General features: G+C 36.0%; 1 protein-coding gene across 1 annotated transcript in view; it reads left to right on the forward strand.

The window, feature by feature from the left end:
- LOC131976923 (focal adhesion kinase 1-like) overlaps positions 1-17,113 on the forward strand; it is an 82,800-nt gene extending 65,687 nt beyond the window's left edge. Inside the window, exons 29-36 of the mRNA XM_059340143.1 lie at positions 3,639-3,701; positions 7,123-7,162; positions 9,720-9,823; positions 10,072-10,080; positions 12,598-12,753; positions 14,559-14,639; positions 14,742-14,827; positions 15,458-17,113. Coding sequence (XP_059196126.1) covers positions 3,639-3,701; positions 7,123-7,162; positions 9,720-9,823; positions 10,072-10,080; positions 12,598-12,753; positions 14,559-14,639; positions 14,742-14,827; positions 15,458-15,584 — 666 coding nt within the window. The 3' untranslated portion in view covers positions 15,585-17,113. The remainder of the gene's footprint in view (positions 1-3,638; positions 3,702-7,122; positions 7,163-9,719; positions 9,824-10,071; positions 10,081-12,597; positions 12,754-14,558; positions 14,640-14,741; positions 14,828-15,457) is intronic.
- Positions 17,114-23,118: the final 6,005 nt, after the last annotated feature.

The raw sequence follows: 23,118 nt of genomic DNA on the forward strand, positions 1-23,118 counted from the left end.
AAATTACTAAAAAAAGACACAAAATGACCAAAAAACGACACAAAATGACTAAAAAAAGACACAAAATGACCAAAAAAAGACATAAAATGACAAAAAAAGACACAAAATGACAAAAAAGACACAAAATGACCAAAAAAAGACACAAAATGACTAAAAAAAGACACAAAATGACCAAAAAAAGACACAAAATGACAAAAAAGACACAAAATGACCAAAAAAAGACACAAAATGACAAAAAAAGACACAAAATGACTTCCAAAGACATGAAAAGAATTAAAAAATTGACAAAATAGCCCAAGACTCCATAGAGTTAAGTTGTTAACCCACTTATTGTTCCCTGAAAAAAGGCCTACTTGTATAATTCTGAAATGTACATTATTTTTTAGTTTTGGTTAACCTTACCCTTTTTTTATTTACCTCTGGCAGTTCACCACTTACCTTTGTACCCTTTCAAGCTGTTCATTTGACTTGAACTGCTTGAGTTTCAATAAAAAACTGGAAAAATCGGGGTGTTCTAAAACTTTTGACCGGTAGTGTATGTATACTAAAGACACAACAGTAAGGGCTTGGTGTGGCTACAGTAATTACTTAATTAATTTGTATTTCAGAGACAAGTAAACAAAGGATTGTTGAAATATTATTTTTGAAAAATGACAAGATAAGACAAGCTTCATCCTAAACATTCTTAAACAACCAAGTTTACATACTACATATTTGCATAACAAGAAAAAAGTCACTGCAGAGAAGTAGGCTGTGAAGAAACGGCTACATTTTTAAGACCTCATAGTCCCTTTTTTGTGTGGTGGTGTTGTGCATGGTGCAGTGTGTTATCGTTCCCTGTGATGCAAAGATTTCTCACTTAGTTGCCATCTTTGACTTTTAAGTTGTGTTGTTGAGGTATTTTTATTTTAGTTCCATGGTGCATGTTGTTGTGTTTTTGTAAATTTGTTAATGGACTCTCTGAAATATATTTTCACTAAGAACAAACACATTTAATCCATGTAAAAAAAAACCATTTAAAGTCATTATAAGGTCAGAATTACAATTACAGCAACTTGACAGGGTGACTGTGATGGTGAGTCACTGTGACCTTTAATGAAACTAAAAGGATATTTGCTGGGATCAGTTAAGAACAAAATTATTTGGAAGTTAATGACATTTGTTATCTTCCTCAGAGGTTAAGAGTTTTTGAAATGATATTATTTTTTCAGACCAGATTTGAAGTGCTGTTATTTAACTAATGCTGACTTCCCAATATAAATGTCTTTGTCCTTGCCAACTTTGTAACCATTATATTTGATTACGCCTATACCAAGGACAAAAACATTTTTAAATGGGATGTGTGATTCTCAGCACATTTGGCTTGAATACATACATATGTACTGAAGATAAATGCAATTTTGTGGCTCAGTCACAAATCTTCAGGGGAAAAATAAACTTTTAAAAAAAATGTATGTACCTACTTCCTGTGCCTTACTAGGCAATTGCCTACTACCTAGCTACCTAGCTACCTACCTAGCTACCTACCTACCTACCTACCTACCTACCTATCTACCTACCTACCTACCTACCTAGCTACCTACTTACCTACCTAGCTACCTACCTACCTAGCTAGCTAGCTACCTAGCTACCTATCTACCTACCTACCTACCTAGCTACCTACTTACCTACCTAGCTAGCTAGCTACCTAGCTACCTACCTACCTAGCTACCTACCTACCTAGCTACCTACCTACTTACCTACCTACCTACTTACCTAGCTACCTAGCTACCTACCTAGCTACCTACCTATCTACCTAGCTACCTACCTATCTACCTACTTACCTAGCTACCTACCTACCTACCTAGCTACCTAGCTACCTAGCTACCTACCTACTTACCTAGCTACCTACCTAGCTACCTACTTACCTACCTAGCTACCTAGCTACCTACCTACAGGAAACCATTGCCGCCTCTCCTGCTTATGTAATGCAACAGTAAATGAATTATGACTGATCTTCAATTATAGTTAATCTCACTTGACACACACACAGAAAGATAAATAAATGTAATATGTGTTCCTGCCTGATAGCTCTTGTGTGAAAACTATTAGTTCTGTGGCACAATCCTCTGACATAAAGACAAGGAAGCAGGAGTGTTTCATGTAGGATGCATATTTCTGTGAACACTGATTGAAGGATCTGTCTGGAGTTTTTGCACAAGAATTTTATTGTGCGTGTGTGTGTGAGAGAGAGAGTTTGTAGGCAGGTGTGGCCTGTGTGAATTCCAGGCTAATGATAGGCTTAGAAAATCTGACAGCCCAGTCAACAGTCTGTCTTTGACCCACAACCACTAACTGACAACACACAAGATTACTGAAAAGTTGTGTGTGTGTGTGTGTGTGTGTCTGTGTGTCTGTGTGTTGGCTGGTTTTTATAACACTGTCACTTCAGGGAGGGGCAAGAGAAAGGGAGGAGAAAACCCGAACGGTTTGGGAAAGAAGGGTAGACATGCTCACACAGTGACGGCTCATTGGCAGAGCGCTCCATCCCTCCTCTTCCTCCTCTTCCTCCTCCTCTCCTTCCCTCTCTCCATGCGTCACTCAGATATAAGTGTGCTGGAGGCAGGAAGCTGGAGTTGAATCCAAATTCTTGTCTTGATGAAACTGCTGTCATAGAGCAGCAGACAGACAGGAAAACAGTCAGTCATAGAGGCAGACAGATGCAATAAGATCAGGACCAGATAGCAACACAGACACAACACCAACGCTCGGACACAAACGCTTCATCAGGCAACTTTGATGAACTCAATGGCAATGCTGGTCTTCAAGTCCTGTCTTGGAAAACTGGTAGGCATGAACGGGTGTGAAACTTGTATGTGTGAGGTGTTTGTGTGTCGCTTTATTTTGGCGGTGTTTGTGATGGTTATACAGCAGAAATTACATTTTGGGGTTAAATGTCAATAAAGAAAAGTTGTGCTTAAATTACAAAAAAGTGTTTGTATGTAGGAAGAAAAGTCCTGCATGTTTGGATCCTGACACTTTGTACAGTGTGTTCCTGTTTCTAATTGAGGTCTTGTTGAGGGAGGCTGTGGATGCATACTTCAGTATTTGTTTTATTTTTTTATGTGAGCTTCACTGCTGTGAATTACTCATTAATTCCCTCATTCACATAATCATTCTATTATTTAAGATTAACCTTGGATTAGAGACCTGGTCTGTCTCTCATTTACCAATTACAGGGTGCTTATTGTCATGTGTTCCTGCAGTTAACGGGCTGTGTATGCCATTTCTCTCATAGTAAGAGTAAAGATGTTCTTTTAAGTTGCGAAAATCTCAAGCAAATCGGTAAATCGGTTAATCTTCTGGTTTAAGTGGCCAAGTTTGCACCATATAATGCAACAGTCTTGCCACAGCATGTGATTTGGAGCTGATGAAATGCCATGAAAGGGTATTTGTCTCAGAGAATATTCCAGGAATCAAAATTCAATGCTGCTTGTTAAGGCACGAACAGAAAAGCAGTGTGACTTGTGAAAAAACAAACCTTTTACATAACTGTGAATACAGAACTTTGAATCTGTCTCTGTGTTGGCAGATTGAAATGACTTAATTGCTGTTACTGTATGGAGATAAAATGATTATGTTTTTTTGTGTGTGTTTAGAAACCAGACTCTAGAAGTTCTAGAGGAAGTCTGGACAGAGAAGATGGTGGACTCCAACCACCGGTAAGTTACTTTTTGTAGCTGTTTTCTTCTGTTTTCTGTCTCCATCCCTCTTTTTGTTTGGTGGTGTTATTAATGAATGCAGCAGAACAAAAACAGTTGCTCACAGGCTGCGTAAAGAAATACATTTTGACCAGGACACAATATTGATCGTGTTATGAGACTAAATATTGTCTTAGATTTTGGATATCATCATAATAAAGTGTCGTCTTCTCTTGTTTTTAAGGCTGCTTTACAGTAAAGTGATGTAATTTTATGAACTTACTAGATTGTTCTTGCTGTTCCATTATTTGCTTTTACCCATTTATTCATTACATCCACATTACTGATGACTATTTATCAAAAATCTCAGTGTGTAAATATGTGAATAGTAAACCAAACAATATAGTTGCATTATTGATTTTGAGGTATCTGGCCAAAAATATGTAGATATTTGATTCTCTTCATATTCCCTAGCCCTTTATTCTCCTAAATGAATACTTCACATGGCCTCTCTCTAACTTTCACTGTCAAATCCTGACCTTTTGCCACTCCCACCACATTAAAAAGGGAAGTAATTTTTATGAACTGTTTGTTTTTAAAGAGAGGAAGATAGAGATAAATGTTGACGGAAGTGCACATTTTGCTTGGACTCACAGCAATTGGCTGCAGCGTATGTTTGTTTTGATTAGAGCCGAGGGGATTGATCCCAGGACAGGAAGTGACCTGTCGGGGGCGGGGTCAGCAATGTGGGGTCAATGGATTCCCACAACATTGCCAGTTATTAATAGAGCACTGTTGAAAGAAAACAAGTAGCTTTCTCTTTATTTATCCGTCTGTCTCAGTGTTGCTCACAGTAACTCGGCAGGCTGGTAGTCTGTAGTTTTAAATCTGTCCATCAGTAATTACACACTGTAGTCCAACCTTGGGGTCAGGACCCCAATTGGGGTCGCGAGATGATTTCTGGGGGTCGCCAAATCATTTTGGAAGTCAGCTCTGTCTCCAATGTGTTAAAGTGTTCATGTGTTAATGTGATTTCGTCTTTTTGGTCATTTAATTTTCTTTTTTTTGGATCATTTTGGTTTTTTTTGGTTTTTTTTGTCATTTTGTCTTTTTTGGTCATTTTGTCTTTTTTTGATAATTTTCTGTTCAATTTGTGTCTTTTTTGATAATTTTGCTTCCTTTTTTTTGGTAATTTTGTGTCTTTTTTTCTCATTTTGTGTCTTTTTTTGGTCGTTTTGTTTCTTTTTGGGGTCATTTTGTGTCTTTTTTTGGTCGTTTTGTTTCTTTTTGGGGTAATTTTGTGTCTTTTTTTGGTAATTTTGTGTCTTTTTGTCATTTTGTCTCTCTTTTTTGTCATTTTGTCTTTTTTGGTCATTTTGTCTTTTTGGTCATTTTGTGTCTTTTTGTGGTCATTTTGTTTTTTTGTTTTTTTTGGGTGATCTGAACTGTGCGTGAGAGATTCTGTTCAGTGAGCGGGGGTCGCGGACAACATGCATGTTAAATTGGGGGTCGCGACTCAAAGAGGTTGAGAACTACTGGTCCAAAGTAAGATTAGAGGAAAATGAGGTGGATCTGATCTCGTGGAAAGTCACTTTAAAAGGGAGTCTCAACGTTTTTGCTGGAACAAATAGGATAATAATGTGCCCTAAAAAAGGGCTTAACGGATTAATCAAACAGTTAGTTAAAAGATGAGTCAAATGGCATAAGAAACTTTTTTTTTCTCAAATATTAATTGTTTAAGTAATGCTTTTAAGCAAAAATACTCAATGTTCCTAGATTCAATGATGCTGTTTTTTTGTTTTGTTTTGTATTGAAGCTTCACATCGATTTAGGTTTTATTTTTTTCACTTTCTTACAGAAACCCTCAAAGGCAAGTGAGAAAAAAAAAACCTGGTGATCCATTTTCCAGAAAAAAAATCTAGGATAATCTTTCTTTCGTTTAAAATAATCAGTGAAACAGGAGGGTTTTTTTTTTTTTTGTCAGAATCTTCTTTTTTTTTCATTTGTCAAGTGTCTGTTGTTCCTTTTTGCTCATTTTTGCCACAAGAGGCTGAAGTTCACCTGTTCCCCGATGTTATGAATAGAACTAAAATCCTTCATGTTTTCTTCCAGGTGATTTTTAATTTCTCCATGCAGTCTAAACACAAGGTACATATATTCACCTGCAAACACTTTTTCTTTTCATCTGCTTTTTACAGGGCTATCATACTGTCTCTCTCCGCTACCTGCTCTCTACTCTATTTTAGAGGCCAAACAATTAATTGTTTAATCAAGAACTCAATCAGTGGATTAGTTGATAATGAAGCTAATGATTTGCTGCAGAACAAACGTCCTACAATACAGTGTTTGTGAAAAAAGACATCTCTTCTCGGCTTTCACAATATAATCACACTGAACCACATCATTTTTTTTAATTGAGCACTGTGGTGTAACTGAAATGATTTGCAGCGACTGATGCCGGTTTTCACTCAGCGAATCATAATGGTGGTTACACGCTGTCGAAACCTTGAACATATTTCAACACAGGTGGTAGTGAAACTTTTTTCTTTTTGTGGACTAGAAAAAAACTGGAGTTTTTCATGTTTTTCTTGCAGCCTTTCTGTGATCGAGTTTCTCCTCCTGAAACTGAAATATGTTGTTGATTGGAGGTGTGGTGTAACTTTATCCCAAAGTTGGAATCCGGAGAGCTGAGCACAGAGTTGCTCGTTGATGCCTGTTATGTTCTGGTGCCAGCAGAAGTTGTTGCAGCAGTCTGAAGTTGCCATGGGCCAGATATTTCTGTCTCTGTAATTCATCTCTCTGCTTGTCCTCCTCCCATTGAATGGCTGTGGTTTGTGGTGGTAAAATCTCCCTCGTTGTGTGTATGTGTGTGTGTGTGTCTGTGTGTGTGTGTGTGTGTAAAATGCTGTAGTAGAGTATTTTTGGGTGTTGGTGGTTGTCAGACCACAACACTCCGATGGCTTTTCGTAGCCCTCTGCACTGTTTTCTCACACAGAAAAAACAACAAAGATTCAGTAATAATACAACAAAGTAAATATATATCATGTCTGGCACCACAAGAGAGTGTTGTGGCATCATTTTATGCTCACAACCATCAAACCATAAAGACAAGCTGCAGGGTTTTATCTGGTTCTGAAGGGGAAGCACGAACAAAGGAAGTGCCTTTTTTTTTGTTATCCTTGTATAGCCAGACAGAATATTTTTGTTAACGTCAGTAACACAGTGCTAGACCACACACCAGTGAAAACTGTGAGCTTGCTGCGTGTTTTACAAGTACAAATTGAGACGGTGTGTCGCGTGACAAGTAAATTAAATTGGATTCCCGACATTTTTCATGGTTTCTGCCTGTAAAGTTCTAATTTCCTGTGAAGCTTCTGATTATGTGTGTGAGTGAGCACTTGCTAACCCAATGTTTTGTTGTTGTGTTTGTTTGTTTGTGCAGACAGGAAACCAGCACATATACCAGCCCGTTGGCAAACCAGGTAATAGACAGTCCCGTAACCGTCTGTAATTACACACAACCACTATTGTTTCATTCTGTCTTCTCTTTCTATCTCTTAATCTCCCAAAGTATGCAGCTAACACATATAGCATTACATAGCCCAGATGGGAATGTTCCTCTCCTGGTCCACTCCCCATCACTACTGGCCAATGGTGGCGCGTCATCACCTGCTGCTGTGCCCCCCCAACCCCCCCCCCCCAAGAACTCCTGCTCTCTCTCTCTCTCTCTCTCTCTCTCTCTCTCTCTCTCTCTCTCTCTCTCTCTCTCTATTGCCCCCCCCCCCCAACCTCTATCTACTCTACTCTGTTGACCTGCCCTGTACAACGACATCTATTGCACGTCTGTCCGTCCTGGGAGATGGATCCCTCCTCTGTCGCTCTCCCTGAGGTTTCTTCTTCTTTTTCCCCTGTTAAAAGGGTTTTTTAAAGGAGTTTTTCCCTGGCCGATGTGAGGGTCTAAGGACAGAGGGTGTCGTACCATGTACAGTCTGTGAAGCCCTTTGAGGCAAATCTGTGATTTGTGATTTTGGGCTATATAAATAAAATTGATTTGATTTGATTTGATAGCTGTGTTTAGCTCCAGCTAACTCTCTGTATACAGACCCTGAATCCTTCCAGCAGCAGATCCAGCGTCTGTCTGTGTGTGTCAGTGTCTGTTGGAGAGTTTACAGTCTGATGCCACAATACGACAGATCTGATTGTGAACTCTGCAGCCTGTTGGCCTGCCAGAGAACAAACCAACCTCTGTTTATATGAGCTCAGACAGCATGTCAAGCTCAATATGTTGTGTGCTCACAGCGTGAATATGCCCACCGTGCAAGCAGCCGAATGCAGAGAAAACAGAAAAACATTCAGCTTCAAATAGTCCTGCAGCTGGAAGGTTTTATAAGACAGTTTTACAATTTTTTCAGCCATTTTCCTGACAGTTATATCATCAGATTGTTTAATGTCATGTAGAGCTGAAGCACTTGGTTGATTAGTCAATCTGGATAGAATTAATAAATCACAGTTTTTTTGATAATGGAGTAATTATTTGGGATATTTCATCAATGAAATAGCCAAACAGCTTCTCAAATGTGATGATTTACTAATTTCAGTTGTTTAACAATAATTGGAATGTAATATATCTGAACTTTGTAGTGAAAAAAATATATAAATAATAATAATAAAAAAACAACAAACAACTATAATTATAATAAATAACTAAATAAAAACACAATAGTATTGGTGGCAGACTACTTCAGACAAGCATCTCTTAATAAATGTTAGCATGAGTTTCTCATTTGTTACAAATATAACTGACTTTAAATAACATTCACTTTTAATTAAAAAATACTTTAAAAATGGGGCTGAATTAAGAAATGTGGCTTCATGAATAAAACATTTCCCTAATAAGATATAAGAATAAAAAGCCAGTAATAGTGCACAAACTGGTACCATCATATTCAAATAAGTGATAATATTTTTACCTTCAGTATTAATTGCATATGTTGTTTTGCACAATATGTGATTCTAAAAGTCTTTACAAGGTTTTTGGATTGTTTGGCAGACAAAACAAGACTTTAATGATGTCACTTTCTTTATAAACTTAATATTGTTTGATCATGATTTTTTTTTTTTTTTTAATTGGAGCCCCACACTGGTGTAGATACTAATATGAACTACCACATCAGTTGTTGGGGTACCCTCAAACAAATAATTAAGCCAAAAACGTGGACTTTATGTAATTTAATTACATGTAAATTTTCCATGTAATTTTGTTACATAAGTTGAATGTAAAAGGTCAAATTATTTACATAAACCTTATGAGTTTATTCAAGCATCTCATACGCAAGCAGTTATGAAAAAGTTTCTTTATTAACATTAAGCACCAAATTGGGGCAACAGATTACTGTTTAGGGAACACATATTCAACATTAATTAGTTGCTTATTAGCATGCAAATAAGTAACATATTGGCTCTTAATTAGTCATTATTAAGTATTTATTATTGGCTTATTCTACATGGCCTTATTATACAACCAGTAAGACATTAACTAAGAGTTTTCCCTCAATAACCTCAGAATTATTGCTTATTAGTAGTAAGTAAGGAAGTTGTTGTATATGAGTTATGATCTTAATAAGCTTTACTTTGTATGGGCTTTATGTCTCTTTAACTGTATATGTAATATTGAATGAACTCATAAGGTTTATGTAAAAGTATACATAAACTTTAAGTAAATTTACACATTAAGTTTATGTAGAAATTTGCATTAAAGTTATTTAATTTATCTATATTACTTTTAAATGAAAGAAAAACATTGCATTTAATTTGACCTTTTACATTCAACTTATGTAACAAAATTACATGGAAAATTGACATGTAATTAAACTACATAAAGTCCACGTTTTTGGCTTAATTCTTTTTTTGAGTGTACTTTTGTCCTGCAGCAAGGACCGCTGAAGAATGCAAAGGTACAATTTGTCCTGAGCTTGTAGGTATGAGGCTGTAAACCCGTGAGGAGAAATCATTTTCACTTTTATTTGTTGTTTCCTGCAGAGCATGCAGCTCCCCCAAAGAAACCCCCTCGACCCGGGGCCCAGAGCCAAGTGGGCAGCCTGGCTGGTCTAAATACTGGAGACAGTTACAATGATGGAGTCAAGGTACACACAAATCAAAAACACTTGCATACAAAAATAATAGCTATTAAAAAAATGAACTAAAGAATGCACAAAAATAACCTTCATAACACTTCAGACAAGAATACATGTATTAATAATACAGGTTGCATGTTTTTAATGCTTTAATTTTTTTGTAACTTTTGTCTTCTGTTCCTTTGGCTGCTCCTCCTCCTCCTCCTCCTCCTCCTCCTCCTCTTCCTCCTGCACTCTGCCTTACTGTTGACCTCTAGCCCTGGCGGGTAAGCAGCACACTGTCTGTGTGTGTTTACTGTGCGTCTTGTCTGCTAGTTGATCACACACACATTCATTTGATTTCTTCTTCTGTCACCTCTTTGATTCCACCGTCCAACAAATTAAAAATCTTACCGTTTTCATTAAATCACAAACATTTATTTTACTCTCCCTTACTGTTCCCTTCGTTGAGTAGATCAGCTGTTCTCAACCTTGGGGTCGGGACCCCAATTGGGGTCGCGAGATGATTTCTGGGGGTCGCCAAATCATTTTGGAAGTGAGCTCTGTGTTAAAGTGTTCATGTGTTAATGTGTTTTAGTGTTTTTGGTCATTTAATGTCTTTTTTTGGTAATTTTGCATTTTTTTTGTCATTTTGTGTCTTTTTTGGTAATTTTGTGTCTTTTTTTGATCATTTTGTGGTCAATTTGTGTCTTTTTTGGTAATTTTGTTTCCTTTTTTGGTAATTTTGTGTCTTTTTTGAGTCATTTTGTGTCTTTTTTGGTCATTTTGTGTCTTTTTTTATCATTTTGTGTCTTTTTCTGGTCATTTTGTGTCTTTTTTTGGTCATTTTGTGTCTTTTTTATCATTTTGTGGTCAATGTGTGTCTTTTTTATCATTTTGTGTCTTTTTTGGTCAATTTGTGTCTTTTTTTGGTAATTTTGTGTCTTTTTTGGTCAATTTGTGTCTTTTTTTTGGTCATTTTGTGTCTTTTTTGGTCATTTTGTTTACTTTTTTTTGTCGTTTTGTTTCTTTTTTTGTGTGATCTGAACTGTGCGTGTGTGATTCTGTTCAGTGAGCGGGGGTCGCGGACAACATGCATGTTAAATTGGGGGTCATGACTCAAAAAGGTTGAGAACTACTGGAGTAGATAACAGTCGTTTTCCCTCAAAACTAACATCCAAACCTACAGAGGCATGAGTGTTGCCTTATTATAACAGTATTTAACCCTCTATCACACTGGGAATTGTTGTCTTTTTTTACATTTTGAAGTAATTATGCATTCATTTTTCGTTTTCTAGGCTAAGAGAGTAAGTGCAATATACATTTGATAAGAAGCAGAGGGATCCCTCTTCTGCTGCCTTTTGTTTTTCCTTGTTTTTCGCCAAAATTGTGATTTATTTTTATTTTTATATATATATATATATATTTTTACTGATTCACAGTTGCAGTAAACAGTACAATCAAAGAGACATATTTTCATTTTCTTATATAACCCAACACCCATTCCACTCCCCCCAGAGACCTTTACATCGTTGTATTAATAGGTTAATATACTAGATCAGTTAAACAATAGTGTGTAGAAAAAATATGTATATATATTAATAATAATAAAATAAAAAAAAAAAAATATATATATATATATGCATATATACACACATACATAAAATACAAAAAAAAAAATATATATATATATATATAAAATAAAATAATTAAAAAATAAAAAAATGAATAAAAAAAATAAAATATACATATATATACATGCACACATACATATAAAAATATATATATATATATGTAAGAAAATACAAAATTGTGATTTTTAACAGTACAAACTTATTCTAACTCCCTTGTAACATTTTCCACGTGAAACACAATCTGCCTGCAGTCCTAAAATTGCCATAGTAAAATCAGTTAGTTTAGATTGATGACAGCGGGGGGGTTACTCTGACTGATGATACAAATGTGATTTCCCACGGGAGGAAGGAGTAGATGTAGAAAGTGATCGAGACGAGGTAAACATATGTAGAAAAACATGTTTAGGTACACAGGATTACATGTTTTTAGTCCTGAAAATATAATTTAGTAGCATAGATTGGTTTAGAGAAGGCTAGTGAAAGCTGGTGGATGTACAATTTGAAGGTAAAATGTTTCCAGTGTCTTACTGCCATCTAGTGGCTAAAATAGAGAACTATACATAAAAACATTTTGTGTTATAGCTCTAAAAACCTTCTCACATTCATTCATTCATTCACTCTCTCACTTGATCATTACTAATTTATAGAGATGCATGGATTGCAATTTTCTTCTCCAATTCAATAAATGATTTTTCTCCTTATAAATTCTGACTTGCCATTCCCTTTCCAAAAAAAAAGGGATGCAACAGATCAGAATAGCTGTGCGTTTGATGTGAAACATCATGCTGCCTGTCCTTGTAAATTTGAGCAGCATCGAACTGGCTATATTTGTGACTAATCGGCTGAAAATTGCCCGACCGGTCGGTGCATCTGTCCATTTTATGTTTTGTTATTGTCCGGTTACAGCACTCTCATCTTCATCTCAAACTGTTTGTCTAGTCAGCTATTTAAAAAGCAGTGATGTGTGTTTCTACCACCAGCAGTGCAGAGGGTCAGACAGAGACATGATTCATTTACATCTATAATCATTTCTACAGGGTCATATTTTTACATCAACATTGTCTCAACTTGTTTTCTATGTGTCATTGCCGGCTCTCACTGCAGAGCCCCTCCACACACACACACACACACACCTGTCACTCATTGCTTTTCTGTGCTCTCGTGGTTCAGCTGCAGCCCCAAGAGATCAGTCCGCCCCCCACCGCCAACCTGGACCGCTCCAACGACAAGGTGTACGAGAACGTGACAGGATTGGTCAAAGCTGTGATCGAGATGTCGAGCAAGATTCAACCAGCTCCTCCAGAAGAATACGTTCCCATGGTGAAGGTAAGCAAACTCATGTATCTCCCTCCTCAGTCGCTTTTGAATTAAGCCATAAGAACCCACAGTGGACACGGGTGTCACAAACATTTTAAATGTTCTAGTAATGTTCATGTATGTTTTCTCAAGTACATAAGTGTGTTTTTTAGTGTTCTACAGTTACAGTAGCTTGTTGAGAAGCCGTCAAATGAGGCAGTGTTATGTATATTTATTTATTATTGATTTATTATTATTTTGTTTCATAAAAACAAATCTGAAATTGGAATTTGTTGTCTAACAGCACTATTAAAGTCACAATTATGGTATATGTTATGGAGATGAAAACAAAAAAGGCAGATGGTAATTTGTTTTTATTTATTATTGATTTATTCTTATTTTGTTACTTAAAAACAAATCTGAATAATAATTTGTTGTTCAACAGCACGATTGTCACAATTTTATTATATGTTGTGGAGATGCAAAGAAAAAGACAAATTTGTGTTTCTGTAAGCAGAAAATGTGTCTAGTTTTTTAATTCAAAAATAAGAAATATCATAAACATAAATACCATAAACGCCCAATGTAACGTATATGTCACATCACAGATCTTTGACATTTAGGGGTAGTATTTCTTTTATAAAAACATCAGAAATGTGTTCTATGTGGTCCACTTGGTCTGTTGTTTATCCCCCATAATAAGGGATAAATAGGTTCTTATGACCTTAAAACTGAAAAGCATCACACAGATTACTGCTGTTCTGTTTATACAGTTATCTTCTCTTGACCACTGTGACACTCTGTTTTAATTAAATAGTGCTGTACAGCTCTTCAGAGGACTGAATTTCAATACTTCTGCATCACTGTGAATAATTTGTGACTCATCTGTTAACCAGACTCCACAGATCTGACCCTCTAACCTCACTCCATGTTGCTTTTAATTGTGGGGATTTAATAATTGAGGTCTCTTTATGAGTCCCTTTGGCTTATACTTTTATTTCATTTTTCCACACTGACTATCTCTATCTGTGTTGGAATTATATGAAATTCTAATCTAAATTTAGCCTTTTCTAAATCAGTAGTTCTCAACCTTTTTGAGTCGCGACCCCCAATTTAACATGCATGTTGTCCGTGACCCCCACTCACTGAACACAATCTCACACGCACAGTTCAGATCATACAAAAAGAAACAAAATGACCAAAAAAAGAAACAAAATGACCAAAAAAGACATAAAAATGACCAGAAAAGACAGAAAATGACCAAAAAATGAAACAAAATGACCAAAAAAGACACAAATTGACCACAAAATGATTTAAAAAAAAAGACACAAAATGATCAAAAAAGACACAAAATGATCAAAAAAAGACACAACATGGCCTAAAAAGACACAAAATGACCAAAAAATGAAACAAAATGACCAAATAAGACACAAATTGACCACAAAATGATTTTTTTTAAAAAGACACAAAATGATCAAAAAAAGACACAAAATGATCAAAAAAAAGACACAAAATGACCAAAAAAAGACACAAAATGACAAACAAACAAACAAAAAATGACCAAAAAAAGACATTAAGTGACCAGAAACACATTAACACATGAACACTTTAACACAGTGGAGACAGAGCTGACTTCCAAAATGATTTGGGCGACCCCCAGAAATCATCTCGCGACCCCAATTGGGGTCCCGACCCCAAGGTTGAGAATAGCTGCTCTAAATCACTTCATCTCATGTTGTTGTAAGTTCAGTAATTCTTTAAACAGCATGTCAATTAATTCCTTTTTGCTTTGTATAATTATGATCCCATTCTGAGCGATACGATGTGTGTTTCAGGATGTGGGTCTGGCATTGAGGACGTTATTGGCCACAGTGGATGAGACTCTCCCACAGCTTCCAGCCAGCACACACAGAGAGGTAATAACACACACTCAGTAAATGTTGCTCTCACTAGTAATGGTTGCTGTTGGTATTTTGTCCTGCCAGATTTATATTTAATGCTCAGGGTTTCTTCAACAGATCGAGATGGCACAGAAACTTCTGAACTCGGACTTGGCAGAGCTGATTGGGAAGATGAAGTTAGCCCAACAATATGTGATGACCAGGTAGGTTCAAATATTAGCATTATAATATATAAAAAATGGTTTTTAGACAAAACGAAGCTTCCATGTAATAAGGCAGGCTGTTTACACAGAGCAAAGAGGAGAGGACAAGAGAGGTTGTAAGTAAAGGTTGAAAAAATGTAAATAGTTCAATGTATGGCATTTGGAGCCCCATGTATTTATATTAGTAACATTTGTGGCAACGTGGAAAAAATATTCTATATATAGATTCCATTTTCCTTTTTTCCATTTCAGTTTTTTAAACTTTAAAATTGGACAAAAAGCTTCTAGCCATGATTATGCTGTTTCCATAGAGGCGCAATATTTATATATATATATATATATATATATATATATATATATATATATATATATATATATATATATATATATATATATATATATATATATATATAAATACAAATTCAAAATACAGACAACAGACAAGACCAGTAAAAATGCTATTTAAAATGACCAAAGCTAAGAGACAGAAGAACATCAGTTCTTGATGCTATCACAAGGAGGCGCCAAAGTCAGACATTTCCCTCCATACAGTGGTTTTAATATTGTATATACTCATCTATCCACTAATACCAGTCTGTGTAAGTGATGTATGTGTTTTCTGTGTTCCAGTCTCCAGCAGGACTATAAGAAGCAGATGTTGACAGCAGCTCACGCTCTCGCAGTCGATGCCAAGAACCTGCTGGACGTCATCGACCAATCACGGCTCAAGATGATGTCCCAGTCCCGCCCACACTAGCCCCACGACAGCTGAGCTGACCAACAGGAAACTGGCCTATTACCTGAGCGACATCATCCCTCAGTGGTGAGAGTTATCGGCGCGGAAAACAACAGCAGCAGCTCTGATGCTTTGACAAACAGTCCGTGAAGAATCCTTAGATGTTGAATCCTCGATGTGTTCGCTGAGCTCGACTCTCCACCACTGTGACTTTCGTAACACAAGAACAGAGCAAAAACACTTCCTGAATCAGGGACTCGGCAGCTTCACTCTCTTTGGACTGTAATATAATGACAAGAGGAGGAGAAATTCATTTTAAACTATGGGTCTGGACCTGAGATGATCCTGATTCCTGGGGTTTAAAAAGGTTTAAAACACTATCATGGGAGAGATTGGATCTGGAACTGGATTAGCGAGGATAACACTCTAAAGCAAAGCCATCAGAACCTGATCGGACTGCAACATATCTGCATGAAACTTCACCACGGCTCAGACGTCAGCCAGCAGCCATTATTACTACATTTGTTGATATCATGTGTTGTGACCCCTGGATGTGACATTTCTCCTCGGTTTGAAATACCTCCACATCACTCTGGATTCTTTAAGAGGGCAGATCAAACCACATGTTCTCTATTCAGCTCTGTGGTGCTTTGAGTGGATGCTTCAACAGTAGACAGCCTCCCACCCTCCTGTTTCTCTCATCCATTCATCCCCGTCTCCCTCCGTCTCACCAGGTTTTATTTATAGACTCAGAAATTGGAGGAGGAGGTGGAGGGAGAGGGAGAGCAGGTCGTCTTTCCTCGTGTTTTTCACTCACTTTTTCCTTTTGTTCTCACAGTTCGTCTCGTTCGTGAAGTCTTCCTCAGCTCCTCTCTGAGCCGCTTTTAAACGACTCCAAATGTGAAGAATCCAACTCTGCCACAGGCAGGAAACTCCCCAACTCGCACTCAGTTTAGTTTTATTTCTTTTTATCGGCTGGCTCCATGTTTTTTGTGTCATTTCAGCAGAATCTTCTTCCTCTTTACTGACAACTGCTTGTAACGTTCAAGCAGATATTCAATCCCAGCATTGACTCTGAGGAGCAAAAAACTGAAAAAAGAAAAAGATTTTGAGGCTACAGACTTGTGACTGGATGCTTCCTGTTTGTCCCAGAGGGAGAACTGTGAGGACAGTGTCTCCTCTCCTGTCTTTCTCCACACCTTCAGTCCCAAAATCATTCAGTTGTTCCTGGTGTTACGCCTTCAACTGTCCCCTCACCCACTGGTGTCACAAAGTGAATTTACTGGGGACACAAACAAACCTCACAACTGGAACCTCTGTGCTTTGAATCCCGGTTTCTGTCAGGTGTAACTCTTTAAATATTCCCCTCCTTACAACACACACACACACACACACACACAAAATGTGGAGCCACATGACTGGAACTTGTCTTGCAGACACAGAACACTGAACTGAAAATACAGCAGATCACACGTGTCTTTGTTAATAGTGACCCCACATGGAGTATGACATACTGCTATATGAAATATACTGGTGACTGTACTAGTATAGCATGATATACTGGTATGGAGAAGAGCATATTTGCACAGCACCAAAAAACGAAAAAAAATTCTACCTTTTTTTTTAACCCCATTTTACCCAGATTGGATTTCCAGGTTTAGCCAGCAATGAAACTATCAAATATCTGGGTTGTATAGGGATAAAAAAAAAAAAAAAATGTAAAAAACAATCTATTTTATCTTGTCGTTGCGTAAATCTGCTCATGTTGGTATATTGTAAGCTATACTGGTGTGAATCACTGGTGAATTGTACAGAACTAGTAATAGTAAACACTGGTTTTTATTTTGTCTTCTGGGCTAAATCAGCCATCTTGTCAAATAGGAGGAGAAAAAAAATCAATGAAATAAAAATAATGACGAAATGGAAACTGACCATACACGTTCTTATTTGTGATAGAGATTTATTAGAAAGCATTACATTACAGGTTTTATATCTCAAGGATCAAGAGGTTTTTTATTTATTTATTGGTAATGTTGGTGTGGGGAGGGAGGCTTCCTGCTGTGGTCCATTTAAAAAGAACAAAAAACGAATTAAAATTTCTCTTTATCAAGCACATTTTATTTCTGCAGGCAGTTACTTAACCTGTCAATCACTTTCACTGGTCTTCAAAGGAGTTCCATAGATTTGAATCCACTGGAAACCCAAAAAATGTCTTTGTTGTTGTAATACCAATTTTGGCCACAAGAGGGCACCACTACCGCACAGATAAAATATTGACTAGGACGGGGGTCTGCAACCTTTACAAACAAAAGATCCATTGTTGGCCAGAAAAAAATAAAAAATTAAATGGATGTCTAAATGTCTAAATTACCCTATCAACATTACTAATAGGCCATAATGAGCATTTATCAATGATTTCGTAAGAAGTATCTCAGGAGATTTGGAATTGTAAGATTTGCCTAGCTAGAAAAACTCAGAACTAGACTTGAAGTTGACAACATTTAGATGTTAAGGTGCTTGGCCCTAGACTTTCGTAAGTTTCAAAAAATCTGATACACATTTTAGTTGACTTTTTGATTTGAATACAAATCCCAATGGGCTAACGCCAATGATGGATAAAAATAAAAATGGGAAGAAAACAGTAATTCATTTCTTATAATTATTTTGTCACAGAGAGCCATGTGGCTCCGGAGCCTCAGGTTGCCTACCCCTGGACTAGGATATTGGTTGTCCCCTGATTGTTTTAGCAGATTTAAAGAGATGAACAGAGCTTTCCTTAAAAAAAAAAATCAGCAAAATTAAAAGTGAAAAGGTGTATACAGGCAAGTCTTACTGCTACATATATATATATATATATATATATATATATATATATATATATATATATTGATATATTAGAATAAAGCATAGAAGAGCAGGAATTGGATTCGTATTCAAGTCCTTCAGAAAGGTTTGTGGTTATTCTCATCCAACAGCATCATTGAGGTCAGGTTCCAGTCAATGATGTAAAAGTCACATTTATATTAAATCTTATTAATACGATTCATCTGTTTTAAAGCACAGACTGCCTTATATGATACATTATAATACATGATATAACAGTCTGGTGGGACTCATTTAGAGACATTTATCTAAACAGTTTTCAGTAACGCTTTATATTAAGGTCCTTGTAATAACCATTAATTAACAAGTAATAAGGCCCTTGTAAGTCCTTACAAGATGCTTATTAACATTATTGTGTGTTTATAAGCTTATATAAGTGTTAATAATGGCATTATAATACAGCTAATAGCAGGCTATAAGAGATTTATAAGCACTAATAAGAAACTTAACAGTTTGCAAATGCTTAAGAACATTAATAAAAGCCTCATGAGTATCTTATAATTGTTCATAATAGCATTACAAACACCCATGACCCACCCATTATGTCTTTGCCATGCCTTTATTAATCTTATTTTGTTTGCTTATTGATATTAAAATATACTTTATTGCTCATCTATTATAAGTTAACTATAAGTTAACTATGGTTTTTGCAACTACCGGATCTAAAGCGAGAACAATGCCTTATTACTTGTTAATTAATGGTTATTAAGGACCTTATTATAAAGCGTTACCCACGTTTCTGTACAGAGCAGCAGTGTAACTCCCTCAGCCTTTGACAGTGTTGTTATATCCCAGTGACTCAGCGTGCCAGCAGTAATATTCCAGTCAGCAGCAGCAGTGCTGTGTGTATTTGAACAGACTCTGCTCCACTGAAGTTACACAGGTTAAAGGCGTTGCAGCAGGTGACGATGTTTCCGTTTCCATCTGAGTCGACTGTAGCGGTTCCGGCAGCTCCATTACACGTCTCCTTACTGGCACATGACTTCACTATGGCTTTGTTGGGTCCTGAACAACACAAACACACACACACACACACAGCAGGGTATTGAAGTGAGTGACATATAGGGCCAAATCCGTAGTAGCTTTCCAATAAAACAACAAGATGTACTTCAGAGATACATTTAGATTCAAAAATACATTTTTATATATACACTGCAAAAAAAAGAAAAGTTGTGTGAACTCAAAATTTCAAGTCAACAAACTTCAATCAAATTTTAAGTTGGACAATTAAACTAAATATTTTTAGTTTTGTTTTTGAGTTTGCTCAACTCTGAATTCAGATTTTTGCCAACTCAACTGTAAGTTGTACTAATTTATAATTTTACATTGTAATAACTTTTAATCCTTACTTCTGCTAACTTCTGCAATGTGCTGAATTGGCACGATTGTAACGCCGCTATGAAATGTCAGCTAATGTTGCGACCACAATTTTGAGTTAGCATTGATACGCTAATGGCTACTCTTGTAGCTGTAACAAGCAGCGCCGCTAGCATCAGTTAGCCTCTGGCATCAGTTAGCCTCTAGCATCAGTTAGCCACCAGCATCAGTTAGCAGCTAGCATCAGTTAGCCGCCAGCATCAGTTAGCCGCCAGCATCAGTTAGCCGCTAGCATCAGTTGGCCGCTAGCATCAGTTGGCCGCTAGCATCAGTAAGCCGCTAGCATCAGTTAGCCGCTAGCTTTCGCTAATGACCGAATTTCACAACAAAGAAATAAGAGTTATCAGAACTATTGTCACTTGTTTTGAACCCCAACTTAAAGATATAAGTACCAACAACTCATAAACTTGTTTTTGAGCAGACAACTGGCTTCTTTATTGTGCTAACTTACATTATTGCCCTAAATGTCAATAATTTATATTTCCAAGTTTTACTAACTTAAATCACTGTTTTAGGCCAAAAAAATACAAGTTGGCTTTCTTGCAGTGTATACTGGACCCTAAAATCTGCAGTTATTTACATTCTGGTATCTGATTTTGTGTTTTCATTGTTACCAAGAATGTCGACCACAGTCATGCACGTGTCCAGCGGCAGCACACATGTCTGAGTGGTGTTGTTGTTGTTGCATTCTTCATTGGTGGTAGAAGAAGGGCACACGTAGCAGTCCAATGCCAGCACTGCAGGCAGAAACAGAGAAAAAGTTGATTAATTGCAAGTTATGAAAGCCAGTGAATAATTTAAAATACATAACATATATTAATTAATTGATAAAAGTTACATAAAAACCATGTTCAGAGTCGGGGTGTAAATCGATAGTGATTGTTTGGATGAATGAAGTTATTTTAAAAAATCTATAAATATATTTATGAGAAAAAGACATAAAAATAGGCCTAATATACAATTAACAAGAAAGAAATAATCAACTCCCACAAAAAATAACTAAAATATGACCTGACAACTTTAGCAGTGATCCCTTCCAGACATTTAAATGAAAAACAGTCTCTTCATTTAAAAAAAAAAGAAAAAATATAAAGTGCAATTTCGGAAAATGATGGATGAAAAAAGATCGTAAAGATGATACATATAAATACTTTCACTTTGAATCTAACTTGCTTACCAATACAGGTGCATATTTTGCATATTTTAGGGACCAGGATCTGTCTTCATAGTTTTCCTCTTTATGCATTAATTAATTTTAGGCGCATGTTTTTCGATTAAATCAACTAATCAGTTAGTCAACAAAATCAACTTTCTGTTGTTTTTCAACCAAGGATTTCTTCTTTGTTGAGGACAGCCCTAGATGTTTTGTAGTCTCAACTATTGTAGATTTTTCTTTGATTTTTAGCTCCCACTGCAATGTCAGGGATTACTTAAGAACATACTTTGAGAATTTGTAATTAAAATAATGACATATTAAAACAGAAGGTCTGCAACCTTTACAAACAAATGATCCATTGTTGGCCAGAAAAAGAGAAAAAATGAAAGGGATGTCTAAATGTCTAAATTACCTTATCAACATTAATAATAGGCCATAATGAGCATTTATCAATATGATTTCGTAAGAAATATCTCAGGAGATTTGGAATTGTAAGATTCGCCTAGCTAGAAAAACTAAAAACTAGACTTGAAGTTGACAACATTTAGATGTTAAGGTTCTTGGCCCTAGACTTTGGTAAGTTTCGAAAAATCTGATACACATTTTAGTTGACTTTTTGATTTGAATACAAATCCCAATGGGCTGACACCAATGATGGATAAAAATAAAAATGTGAAGAAAACAGTAATTCATTTCGTATAATTATTTTGTCACAGCCACTCCCACAAAAAATAGCTAAAATATGACTTGACAACTTTATCAGTGATCCCTTCCAGACATTTAAATGAAAAATAATCTCTTCATTTAAAAAAAAAAAAAAGAAAAAATATAAAGTGCAATTTTGGAAAATGATGGATGAAAAAAGATCCTAAAGATGATACATATAAATACAGAATGAACTTGACTGAGATGGGATCTGTAAGTCTTTGCTGTCTTTGGGAGGAATGTAGATATTAAATGATGCACAATGAATACAGGGTTGTTCCTCTTCAAACAGCGTGAGCATTAGGAGTCAGAATGACGCTCCTGAAAGACAGCTACTCCCAAAGACGGCATTGTCAGAACTTGTCAGGCTTGCTTCTTTAATTATAAGAGTCTGAATGAAGAGGCTGCATACTGTACCTCCCATACAGGTTATTGTTCTGCTCTCTTACGTCACTGAGCTGATGCATCACATCTTATATTTAAAATACTCCCAGATTTATTCTGATGGCTAGAAACCAAAAGACAAAAACTAGACAGACTAGCCTATCACTAAAACATTTCTTACTTCTGTTCCCAAAGATACAAGTTTTAAATTAAACTTTTATGTTTATTTCATTTTTCCAGTATCTACTGAAGCCTTTAAAACATGCCTAACCATCTGACACAAATTCATTATTAATCGTTTTTAAATTAAATTAAATAGGATAATAACATAAATCTGTCATATTCTGTTCATTTACTTTTCAAACAGTAACTATCCTGTGAGTTCAAACGCAGGTCTGTATACATGGTCACCCATAAAGTTGGAATAAAATATTTTCTTTACCTCTTTCCATGAAATGATTATGACAATGTCATTTATTCTTGAAGGATAAAGTGTTATAAAGTTTTATTAATGAATCTCTTCCAAACATGAAAATGAAACCACAATTAACAGAGGATTGTGTCCTAAAACAAAATTAAGTAACGCTTTATATTAAGGTCCTTAATAACCATTAATTAACAAGTAATAAGGCATTGTTCTCGCTTTAGATCCGGTAGTTGCAAAAAGCATAGTTAACTTATAGTTAACTTATAATAGATGAGTAATAAAGTATATTTTAATATCAATAAGCAAACAAAATAAGATTAATAAAGGCATGGCAAAGACATAATGGGTGGGTCATGGGTGTTTGTAATGCCATTATTAACACTTATATAAGCTTATAAACACAATAATGTTAATAAGCATCTTGTAAGGACTTACAAGGGCCTTATTACTTGTTAATTAATGGTTATTACAAGGACCTTAATATAAAGTGTTACCCAAAATTATTCCAAACTTATGGGCTTCCATGTATTTTGAGGAACAATTGTGTGAGAAAGTCTTAAAATTTTCACCAGAAAAACAAATTAATTTTTAACCATTGTACTTCAATTCAGGTTCATCATAAT

This window comes from Centropristis striata, chromosome 8, assembly GCF_030273125.1.
Source record: "Centropristis striata isolate RG_2023a ecotype Rhode Island chromosome 8, C.striata_1.0, whole genome shotgun sequence".
Classification (NCBI taxonomy): domain Eukaryota; kingdom Metazoa; phylum Chordata; class Actinopteri; order Perciformes; family Serranidae; genus Centropristis; species Centropristis striata.